At 42.2% G+C, this 12,287-nt stretch overlaps 1 protein-coding gene across 2 annotated transcripts; it reads right to left on the minus strand.

Annotated features, from left to right (window-relative positions):
* Positions 1–1,821: 1,821 nt before the first annotated feature.
* On the minus strand, positions 1,822–11,897 carry LOC136676725 (activated RNA polymerase II transcriptional coactivator p15-like). 2 transcript variants are annotated; one of them, XM_066653916.1, is made up of 5 exons: positions 11,789–11,847; positions 8,259–8,331; positions 7,938–8,057; positions 6,401–6,509; positions 1,822–3,449 (listed from the first exon to the last, which is right to left on the minus strand). In XM_066653916.1, exons 2-5 carry the CDS (start codon positions 8,325–8,327, stop codon positions 3,370–3,372), a joined length of 378 nt encoding a protein of 125 aa, XP_066510013.1. In that variant the 5' UTR covers positions 8,328–8,331; positions 11,789–11,847; the 3' UTR covers positions 1,822–3,369. The 2 variants fall into 2 exon arrangements, with proteins under 2 accessions (XP_066510013.1, XP_066510012.1); XM_066653915.1 differs by having other exon boundaries at positions 1,825–3,449; positions 8,259–8,328; positions 11,789–11,897.
* Between the last annotated feature and the right edge of the window lie 390 nt (positions 11,898–12,287).

Below are 12,287 nucleotides of genomic sequence, written 5' to 3' on the forward strand. Positions count from 1 at the left end.
AATAATGTTTTTTTAATTGTTATTCGTCGTTTTATTTTGTTGCAGTGTTTGATCTCTCTCCTAAAGTCAGTTTCATCCCCGTTCTCGAGTTACAGTATTGAGACTTGTCTAAAACACTAACAGCAGTAAAAGAAAACGTCCCAAACAAGTGTCCAGACGAAAACCTGCATACTTTGTGGAAGTGGAGTTGTCAGTGGAGCTCCTGAGAACATCCAGCATGAAGTGTGTTCTGTTCTTTTTCTCAAAGTAGTCCTGCCCTGAAATGAAATGTTTTTAACCACCACAGTCAAAGAAAACAAGGAAATTAAAACATGAAAAAATGAATCTGTGACTGTTCCGAATGTAACTTGGTGAAAGTCAGATTTTTTTTTTTTTTTTACCTCGAGTCCATCACGTTCTAAAAATACTCCCGAAAGCACAAACGTCTCAGTATTAGATTTTACTACGTGTATTGCGTAAATATAACGAGGCCCTACCCACACTCTTAGTTACCTCAAAGTCTGAGTAACACTGGAGCACAAAGCATAAGGATGAGCAGTCGTAGTGAGTTCAAATGACAGCACAGCACCACTGGAGCAGTAGCACCATCTAGTGCTTCACTCTCCAGTATTGTTTTGTTGGGTCTGTACTCCCTGATGTACCCTACAGGTCCAAAAGTTTGTCTACAACCCCTTGGAGTGAGATCACCCTCTTTCAGTTTCACCCACTCTTGAAACAGTTGTTCACTTGTGCAGTTTGTATAATCGCCATAGTAAAGCATGAAAAGAATTGTCTATGGTCTGGAGCAGTTGCCCAGTGCTGAGTGTTGGGTGGAGGGATGTAAAGCCCCTCAGCATTGCCCTTTGTAGTAGTATGTGATAGAGCTCCATCTAGGAACAATTTGAAACAGCTCCAGAGCTTATCCTCCAACATTAATAGGTGACATTTAAGTGAACACTGAATACAATCCAAACCTCACAGCCCAATGTTCCAATACAGGGGCTTTTCCACTAATGGTATTCCATTTTGTTTTTCCATCAGGTGAATCAGGTCCTGCTCCTAGAAGCGGGTTCTTGTTTAGTGGCTGTTCTCTCGTGGTTCAGAGCGAGTCGAGTAGGGACCAAACCGTGGGGTGTAAACCTTGCAGAGCGCTGATTGTCCAGAGAGAGTCGTCACTCTACGCCACGCAACGCAGACGACCAGCACCAACTCTCCATCTGTAAAATCTCCAGCTGCAGCAGAGATCACATTTGTTTTTATCCGACTCACGACGGCAGCTCGTAAAATTATGCCGTGGTCTTTTGAAGAGGTTCAAACGCTCCTTGAATCGGTGGCCGACGAAAGAATCCAGCGAGAGCTGGACGCTGCAACAAGGAAGGAACACACTCTACTGATCTGTCTGAAGTGAACAACAAGTAAGAAAAAGCTTAACGTTACCATAGATGTTGTGGTTTCCAAAGGTCACTTTCAGGTTTGGAGAGGTTTTTGAGACATCACCAGACGTCCTTCAAGGGGGAGCTATATTCAGCTGTACTATTGGAAAACCAACCAGGGACCAAACAGAGTAGAGCTGAGTCAGGTAGAGTAGGTACCATACAGTGAAGAGGCAACATATCTGACCTTAAGCCTTCTCAGTTTTCCCTTCCAAAGTGGAGAGGGACAATGTCTCAACAGGAAAAACTGTCACTGTGGCAGTACCCTCAATGGTGCATATTCAGTACCTTTAGTTAGGAAACAATTGTACCTAATTGTTTCTAATTGTAGATGTTGAAATTGAGTTGATTTCATATGCCGTTTCATCTTCAGGATGTTCTTTTATTTTCCACAGCTCTATAAAAAAAAGGATTCCAAATATTTACCTCTCCTTCAGAAGAAGAGAATGTAACATACCTTTGGGAACACACCTGGCCTTTAACACCACTGCTGCACCTTTAAAAGGTACATTTACACTGTTTTTACCTTTAGTGATGATAATGTACCTCTGCCATTCCTTTTTTCGGCGAGTGTACAAACACACTCAGGTTCAGAAGAAAAAGTGTCCAAACTTTCAGATACACTCAAGCACATAACCTCGTGTCAACGGCAGTGAGAACTAAAATGTGATAAAGGCTGGTGGACACACTGGTCTCGAGTGTAAAAAAACTGTCGTTCAAATGCTCAGCTCTTCAGCCGGACAATAGCGTTAATGCTAATCACCACCTCCACTCTTGAAGCGCATTAGACCTCCACAGCCACAAAAGATCTCCATAGTAACTGCCACTGATGGAGAAGAGAGTGGTCATTATTCTTCTTTCACCCTGCAGCTCATGAGAATTATGCACGAGAATTTGAGCTAATTATATTCATTTAGCTGTGCACATATCACGACAAAACCTGAAAGAATAAAGGCTAATGTTGAACATAACAGGAATTCAGTTCTTTAGTTTCCTCTCTTTGAATCGCACGCTCTCCACCGGCCTCTAAATCTCAGGCTCCTTTATCCGCAGTGTGAACCGAGACACACACACCAACAATAACGTTTTCACACTGCGGTTACCCCCCTTGGGTAATCTCAACTAATGTGCGCCTTTGCACGCAACACTATAAACCATGTCGTCTGAAAGATCGGTGCTGGCAATACAGTGGCTACCATGATTTAAGAGCCTGATTTAATTTGGTCAGCAAATGCAATTGATGCAAGATGGCTCTTCTGGACAGTTAGCTGAAAGGGCTGTTGTTCCTCTGGAGTCTGGTCTATGTCTGAGTGGGCGTATGGACGATTATAATTCCTGCTCCCACACGAAGGCAAGCAAATTATACACAGGCACTTAGCACTGGACGCAATAAGCGGCGCGGAGAGCCAAACACACTCGTCCTTTTAGGTCGTCCTTTTTCATGCCGAAGAGCATTTGTTCGGCTGTTTTGACGTACTTTGAAAGCTGTCCTCAATATTCACCATGAAAAACTGCCCCATCCTGCATCTGAGATTCATTCGTTCATTCATCCGCGGCCAGGCTACTAGGTGCCGTTCTCCTAGAGCGTTCTTTCCGAATGACACGAACCTGGAGAGTCTCCAAACCAAAACTGAAATATGACAAACATATGTCACTGTGAAAACACTAGCCGAGCTGCCTTTGTGGCCTTTATTACACACGCTGAGGATGAAGCACTCTAGCCATTTCAGTCATCCGTTACAAACATCAAAACAGCGGTTCTGAAATCTGGACAGCGAATACACCAAACAAAGAAAAACACTCTGCTTCTACTACAAAATAAATCCACAAAGAAGTTGAAAAACAAAAACAAAAAATCAGTTTTACAAAGTGCCCAGACGCCAAAGTATGGAACTCTTAAAAACGCTTCGCTGCGCCCCGTCCCGCCTCAGCCCTCCTACAGAAACACGGACGGATCTTATAATCTTCGTATCGCTTCGTCAATGTCCGACATCTGTTCCTTCAGCTGGTTCCATTGTTCTGGGTTCAGTGAGATACCTGGGGAGGGGATTCAAAAATAAGCAGAGGTGAGTATAACATCCCAGAACATTCATTTACTCATATGGCCTCTAAAAACCACACAAGGAAAGTCATAGAGCAAACAGCAACCTGTTGACTCAGGACTGAGGTGAAATCTGCACCAGACTATGGTACATCACCAATAAATCCCATCCCTGAAATGATTCTAGTCTGGGTTCTTCAATCAAAATAAACTCGTTACCTAGTGTCATGTCCACACGACATGATTTTAGACCTGATTTTCCCGTTACAGAGACCAGGTCAAGGGCTAATTGGCGTTCGCTCAGCACCTGAAAGAACCCCTGAAAGATGTGTTAATGCTGATGCATTGCTTCATGTTCATAGTCCTTGCTTCGGTTTCCCTGGCAAGTACATACTTCTACGGCCAAACTGGTGGCGGCACTGTAGCGCTGCTGGAAGCCCCTCTTTCTAATACATTACGTAAACTATTTACACTGTACATGATATTGTGAAAACAAATATGTTAAATTGATAAAGAGTTGGACAAATTTGTATATTCTCATAAAACAATGATGTCGTCCATATCTTCCACGTCTCTTTGCTGAGATAGTCGAGGAAAAATCTCGTGTCCTCGCATGCGGCCCGCACGTGGCCTTTTCAGCCGCAACGCCATAACTCTGGCCACATGCTCCTGCACAAGCCGATGTTAATATGAACCAGCCTTGATGCCTCACAAACGCCTGACAAATATCCAGCAGGTTTAATATCTGGACCAGTCTGCGACTCTAACAGTGTAAAAAGTGTTGAGACTGGAACAGTGCGCGGTGGAGAGCTACTGCCAATGAGAACAAGACTGTGGGGAAAGCAGAGGGAGCAGAACTACAGTCCACTGGCTCTATTCTGTACTGTAAGTCCTTCATTATTATTCATGTTCTGTGTTGCACCGTGGTCATGGAAGAACGGTCTTATTTCCACATTACTAGTACTTTTCTTTTTCCTCACACGTGCCTTAGCAGCAAATCAGACCAAAGTCAACTTGTGTTCCTCGTTTCTGAGTATTTTGGAAGATAAACGTTTTGTGATAAATCAATTTTTTTGTTTATTTTGACACCAGAGGGAATCATTGGAGATTTCTGCTGGTGAAAGATCTAGTCATTTTAATGTGTAGCACACAAACTAGGAATGCACCGATTTTGAACGTCTTTGGCCGATGCGATACCCAATAATTAGCACCTTTGTGCAGCCAGTACCGATATTAATAACCAATCATTTGATCTTTTTATAATTAAAGCAAATCCACATTGGATTAAAGCAAAACAAGTTTTTTTAATCACAGGACAAGCCTTTTCTTCAGTGTTTGTACATTTCTGTACTTTTCAATTTTATATTTTAACTAAATTAGTTCATTTATATTTTTAAAAAATATATTTTTTTTATTTCTAACTATTTACTGCTGCTACCACATGAATGGTTCCTAGGGGGGGCACTAATAAGTGCAGCACCGAGTTTGTTTTGGAGAGAGAGGGAGAGATCGGCACAAAGCAGCTCAGAGCGAGGGAGAGTGTTTGAGCGAGTGTTTGTAAGGGTTTATCATCGTGTTTCTATTTTCGTGTGTTTTGATATAAGAAGGTGGTTATATAAGAACCTGCACTATGGTGATATCTTTCCGTCGTTTAACCTGCTGTGTGTGTGTGTGTGTGTACTGAGCTGACATTTTATTTTACTTTTCACCACAAAGAAATTTCTCTGCAGAAACTGAAAAAGCGTCCACACTGCAGACACAGGTGTGTATTCACAGGCGTCAGTGAAATGCATGAGCGCAAAAATAGGCTTCAAGTGATCAGTGTAACATCGGCTAAAATTTCAGTGGGACCGAAAAAAAAAATCCACATCAGCAAACAATATATCGCCCACCGATAAATCGTCCATCACTAATGCAAACATCATTCAGTTGAAGATTGCAGTGCTATGATGACTTTAAAGTTCCTGAAGTGATCACATGGCATAATGGAACTATTTTTCATTGCAGTAATGATCTGCACACGTGACATCAAGGGATGGCTTGTGTTTTTGCGCCCTGTAGATTTGACATTGTTGTGCCACCACGTTTACAGCCACGACCCTCTCATTCAAACAACTGGTGCTTTTCCACTGCATGTGTCCTGCTCCACACGGCTCGGCACGGCTCGCTTAAAGCTCACTACTTTTCCACGGGCAGGTTAGGAGTCACTAACAGGAATCGCTGGTTTTGAAATCCACAACAACAGCGGCAGCGGTAAAGTTAGGTGCTGTTTACTCATGGTGTATTCCGGTGTAGTTTTAATTTTTTGGACTAAACATGGCTCCATGCCCCAGTTCTCACAGATAAAACATAAATGTGAAAGCTGCTGTAAATTAAGAGATTTTATAAGCAGTGGTTTGTGTTGGATTTGAATGAGCTCTGAATTTCGTGGTGATTGAGGTGGCTCTGGCCATCAGCGCTCTGCAGGGTTTACACCTCACCATTTAGTACCTACTCGGCACGGTTGGAACCCAGAGTGAGCAGGGACTGAAAACGTACCAGGATCCAGGGACCAGGACCAGATTTGGCCAGCGGAAAGAGCCGACCGGAGTCGTGTAGGTTCCATGCAGTGGAAAAGCGCCAAATGTTAACAAGGGTACCATCGCTCCCTGCTCAGAGCTCTGCCTTTCATAGCTTTACAAATTTCACACTCTTCCTTATTCAGCTACATTCACTCCTACATTACACCTGAGACTTCAGGGTTGTCCCCAGACATTTTATCACAAGGTCAATCTGGTCCCTGGAGAGAAGGTGCTCACTGGGTTTTGACTTCACAGCGAGGCAAGCCTTTTCTCTACAAAATATTTCACCCATATTCCCAGTGCTAATTATTCAGAAGCTAGAAATGTATAAAATAATAGAGTAGAAAGTTCTTTGCAAAAGACAGAACACCAGGTTAGACACTTGCCTTTTTTGCCAGGCTTCATTTCCCCAGCTTGGTCCATCCAGTATTCTCGAATGTCAATCAAAACTTTTCCTTTGAAATCTCTGACGCTAACGTAACGCATCTTCCCAATCTGAAACACACATAACTTAGACATTATTACGTGAACGAGCAGTGGGCTTCGTCACCACAGTCTGAGGGCAAATACAAGCAGCTTCACCTCACTCTAACGTCTGAGGCTTTTTATTACTTTTCTTGTGTTTTTAGAAGTGGGTAGAAACGCCACCATCTTGCAGCTTCCTCTTGTCTGGGACTGAACGGCATTTAAATGATGGAAGATTGCTGTGAGGATCTGATTGCATTCCATATAATAATGTAATTAAAATGGGCAATTATTTGTCATTGAACGATGTACAATGAAATGTGTCTTCTGTATTTAACCCATCTGTGGCAGTGAACACACACACACACACCAACACACACAATAGTGCGCTAAGGGCTGTGAACACACCCAGAGCGACTCAAGGGCCCCTCAGCTGTGGATTGAGGAGGAGGACAGTGCTGTTCCTTCACTCCCACCGCCCCCAACATTCCAGCCGCTCGTGGGAATCAAACCAAAGACCTTTCAGCTCTAAGCCCTCTTTCTCTAACCATTAGGTCACAGTTGCCCACCTTTCCATTGAGAGTTTAATGTGTTAAATGTTGTGTGTTCGTATGTGTTCACTACCACAGATGGGTTAAATGCAGAGACTGAATTTCCCCGGGGGTGAGTTAACGAAGTAACATTCTCCTCTTCAAAAAGAACAGAAGAATATGGGAGTCATAACAGCACAAGGGCTGGTGTAGCTCTAAATGTGACCCCATTAGATGAACAGCACTTAAGGCTGGCATCACTGAGAGACTGGACCAAACAAAGCTGCACTCTCAGTCCAGATCATAGCAGAAGCAGAAACATATTTCTTCGGAGAAACAAAACAAAGCCAAAAATAATGAAAGCTGTATAAACTGTGGATCCACTACACACTGAAACAATAACATTGTGTTTAGTTGTTTCTACATCAGTGTTATTTGCTGTTAAGTGTTTTCTGCTTGTGCCGAATGAGCTTTTTAATGAAAATTTTAATAAATAAAGCGAGTAGCCTCTGAATTTTCTCCATTAACATAATTGGCAAGGTCTTTGATAAAAGCACAAACTGTTCCAAACCCTTAACCCCACAGACCTCTATCAAAACAGTCAACAGTCTGAAATTTAAACACAGCCAAGATACATCATTTATAATCAAATATTACAGGCGTAAATCCTCTGCTTCCATATTTTACACACCCGTAAATAAGGGCTGACAGATTGTAGCAAATATCTGCGCAGACCTTTGAAGATATTAGATGTTGCCCCACCTCTTTGATCCTTTGAGAATAATTAAGGGGAAGAGGGACTTTCCTCCGACACCATTTTAGTCCAGGACAACAAGGTGCAAAATGCCAGTAGGTTGCATTTATTTGTTGTTCAGTGTTGCACCAAATAACGCAGCATGAACACGTATGTGGGAAATGTTTTCTGAACCTGGAACATGTTGTCGCCGCCACTCTGGTCGCTCTTGGAGGAGCTGCTGGGTTTGGAGGTCTCGCCGCTCTTCTGCTTTTTAGCAGGTTTCTCCGGGGCACTCGCCTTCTTCCTCTTGGCCTGTGACAGACGAGAGCCAATGTGGTGTTAAGGCCCACGAGTGCGGGCTGAGTTAGATCCCAGCGTAAACATAAACTGAAAGATATGTCGTCAGATCCGAGTTGAAGCCAGATTTCATGACTACAGACCAACAGCAGAACAGTCCTTCACCTACTGCTTTCCTGCCATTTGTCGTTCTTTTAAAAACATTAGTGTCCATACCTTTGTTTCTGCTTCGCTGTCAGATCCACTGCTGGACGTGGAGGACAACACTTCTTTTGATTTGGGCATTCTGCTGAAGACAAGGGTGAGACTGTTACTGCAAAACGTGAACCAACACTGCCCCCACGTGACAAATCAGGGAACTTCACATAGCAGCTCCCTATGTTACTACTGTAAACACCCACACACTGGTCTAAATGTGTCAGAAATACACAAGGCACGTGTTATTACCTAAGCATTATGCACTGTTTCTTATTTATTGTTGCAGTGTTGGTCTTTGCAGAGCTGGGGGAAGCGGGGGTGTCTCAAAGGAGGACTTCTCTTTTTGCCAAACAACTTAAAAGGAACATTAGGTAAGATCTGGGTTTTTTGCTCCAAGGCCCCACTCAGTTTATTTCAATTTTTCAGCACTACACTGTAATCAATGCGGAGGGGGAGGGAGGGACTGTGGCTTTCTACTCTCCTCTTCAAGTCCCTGCCGGGCTGAGCCCAGAGGAGTAACCACAGAGGCTCTGTTCTCACCAGGTTCATAAAGCATCACAATTATTTTGAAGCTGTATATTAAGTTAAAAATGTGTATTGTTTAAGCACAAGCTTGAGGATCATTGTGCTTTTTTTAGTGACAGTGACATTTCCTAATGGACAGGTTTGAATTTGAGCTTAAAGGAACACTGTCAAATCTGGTATTTACGCTCCTGGGTTCTCCCCACAGAAGCAAATTGAAATTCATTTAACAGCAGTGTATTTGGCGATGGCATCCACCCATCTCCCATTAGACTGGCCACTGCTGAAAAGGGGGGATATCCTACCGTTCCTGCACAAGGGAAAAGAGTTCTGGGGCTTTACAGATGCAAACAAGAACGGAGAAGTGAGAGTACCGAGCAAAAACGGCTAAAAACCAGAGCTTCTGCTCCTCGCTCCTCACTGCTGTGTGCTCGGGGTCGGGGTGAACGGCGAGCGGCTCATTATCATTTAAAGGAACAGGTGCAGTCATGGTCTTGAGCTTAGAGAAGCGAGCTTAAGGCCGGAGGGTCACTGGTCACAATATATTAAAATAGAAAAAGTTTTAAGATCATGAATTTTTCGCATATAAATGTACAATTAAATATTAAGGCCATTTATTTAAACAATTAAATACTAGATTTAAAAAGGTTTTTTAGATTAAAAGTAATATTTTGAGAAGGTAAAGTCACTGTGGATTATCCAGTGACGTCTCGTCCTGTGTGTGTGTCCACACTGTGTTTTACGGTAGAGTGTGTGTGTGAGGCACAGGGAACCTGCTTCTCTCTAAAATGAGAAATGTGCAGATATTGAATCTCCAAAAAGCACTGGACACTAAACCTTACATTACTCTTTATTTCCTGAAGTTTAATCACAAACACAAACCTGAACATGAACGGCCAAAAGGAAGAATTAGGAGTTTTATAAAAACAATCATTTGAAATAAAATGATGAGAAATGCCCATTGCAGCCCTTAGGAGCACATCTACTTTCATCTCTGTGTTCCACACTGTATCTGTACCTCTTTAATATTTACTCTTTTATAACTTTATATATTCTTTGTGTCTATTTTACAGATCTTTTATTTGACTGCTTTTTCATGTGAGTGAGCAGTCATCAAAGCATTGTACTGTGTGTAAATGTGTGTGTAAGACATTAACAGATTTGGTTTGACTGTGATACACAGCGTATGATTGTCATGGGTTTTACAGCTGGAATGTGGAGTCTGGTCCTTTAACGAAATTATACTCAGACTATTACGACTTTTATTACGACTTTAATAGTGAAGTAATTAACCTTTTAAACTCAAAATAACTATGACTCTAATCTTGAAGCAAAGAGAACTGTTTTTGTGGCTTGTGTGGTTCAAAAGTAAATGTTGGGGGGAGGTATTTTTATGTATTTACACATTTTACAAAGCAAAATCATCTCAAACCTTATCAAACGAAAAAAGACTTGGCTCCTAACATGACGTCACTGAATAGGTGAAATATGCTCCTGAATATTTCAGTATCCTTCACCCCCCCCCAATGGACTAAATTTGTCCACTTTAAACGGGCACTTTGGAAAGGACCATCCGCTCACTCCGTTATCTGTAGCTCATTTCATAATTTCATAATGTTGGTTATTTAGCTAGATACTGTCATAACAGTCAGTCATAACGGTGTTTTACCGCAGCGTTGTTCAGCTGTTGTCCACCAGTGACGTCACATGGTTGCGTTCGAGAATTTCCGTAGCGAGCTCGGGTTTTTCCGTCAATTTAATAAAATTCAGTTTTAAAGCAAATTAAGCTGCTATTTTCATTTTAATTCATACTTATATATGTCAGTCACTACAATATTGTGGAATATTCATGGAGGTCCATTAAGTGGTGCTTAGCCTTTAAATGAAGTGGATATCAAGTTAGCAGACATTTGAGCATTTGAGAGAAAATGAGGCAAGTCAGACAGATGAAGACATGGATGCCGAGGCTGAAATGGACATATTCTGTGACTATGTCTACTGTACAGTCCCTGAGCCTGTTGTAGTCGATCTGGCTTTAATTGCAAGTGATGATTCAGAGGTTTTGCCAACGCTAGTGCTACACAGAGTGAGCTGTCACTCTGGGAATACAAATTAATATTTAAACAAGTAAAACAGTATACAACAACAAACGCTTTAAAATACACTATAATAATAAAAACACTAATTATATCGATTTTGTACATAGTCTTTTTACAAATTAATGAAACAGACGAGGAGGTCGGAAGGGTAAGGGTTGATAGGCGCTAGGCGGAAGTAAACAGACTTGTCGTTCGGAAAGCGTACATACGTCACCTTACATTGTGCAAGTGATCCATTACAACAGAAACCCATTTGTAACTCAAATTGTTTAGCTCTGCAAATGGTGAGGAACCATTTTCTGAATTTTCCAACGTGTTTTTTTGATTAAAGTCATGAACGTTGCCTATCATAGCGCTTCAGTACTGTCCTACTTCTGAGGGCAATTTTCCATTTTGTTTGAACTTGCAAAATATTGCATACTCCTTTGTTATCCTAATAACAATGACCTGGGGCACAGTGCTTTCTGAATGTTTAATGAGAATTCAGCATTACTTCCAGCTTTCAAAATAAGGTGGTTATTGACACTTAGTGGACTTCCTGCGCTGCAATTATTTTAAAAATGGCCGCCCCCATGTGGCGGACCCGCTCTTTGAAGCATAAAGTGGTTCATTCATTGACTACAAAGCAGATTGAGGCTTAATGTTTTGCTAAAGCATCATGTCTGCGTGCTGTGGGCTCTTCTCAGCCCAACGTGATAACTGCCCCTCGGGGATAAACCCAGAGAAGCTCCCCGCCCGGCAGCAGCTCGGCATCAGCCGCTCCAGTGTGGAGAATCGAGGCCTGAGATATACCACTCTCACACACTCCTACATCGCACACACGCCGCCCAGGCTTCACATTCAGGCCCTGAACATTTATATCCAAACACAGGGACCCTAAAATCGCTTTCTGTTAATAGATTTTCGTTGTAATAACTTTAAACTTACGTTAAATCAGCCGTTAGCCAGACGCTCTCTAAACAGATTCTCTCTCAGCGGCGGGAGCACAGCGGTAGGTAGCAGTGCCACCGACCAATCAGCTTTGACTAGCGCCGAGGAGACTCGTGGGAAATGTAGTTTTCTTGATGTTTTTAACTCCAGCTGCTTAGATTCGAACGCAGCAAAAATTAAAGACCCCCTCCAGTGAAAATCAAGTGTTTACATTTCTAGTCGTGTGTATGGTGATGTTTATTTGCTAGAAGATGCACCCAGAGTGAAATAAGTGGTCAACACTATGGCTGAAACTGCTGCATACCAAAGGCAGCCTCCATACCAAAGAAACACAGGTTCAGGGCTTTCAGGCTGCAGTGGTGTATATTTCTTGGAAATAACAATAAATACGTCATTTTTATAAAGAGATAAACTTTTATTAATAGATTAACTGGACCCCTTTAAAGGCAAATCCATCCATTCGTCTGTTTATTCATGCAGTCTTTGGGTACCAGCA

The sequence above is a fragment of the Hoplias malabaricus genome, chromosome X2 (genome assembly GCF_029633855.1).
Source record: "Hoplias malabaricus isolate fHopMal1 chromosome X2, fHopMal1.hap1, whole genome shotgun sequence".
Taxonomy (NCBI): Eukaryota; Metazoa; Chordata; class Actinopteri; order Characiformes; family Erythrinidae; genus Hoplias; species Hoplias malabaricus.

Coding starts and splice junctions, on each gene's coding strand:
- LOC136676725 (XM_066653916.1), bottom strand. CDS start 8,327: ATGCCCAAATCAAAAGAAGTGTTGTCCTCCACGTCCAGCAGTGGATCT. Junction 6,510..7,937: donor GCGGCGACAACATGTTCCAG/GTTCAGAAAACA, acceptor TGTGTGTTTCAG/ATTGGGAAGATGCGTTACGT. Junction 3,450..6,400: donor AATGAAGCCTGGCAAAAAAG/GCAAGTGTCTAA, acceptor TCCCCTCCCCAG/GTATCTCACTGAACCCAGAA.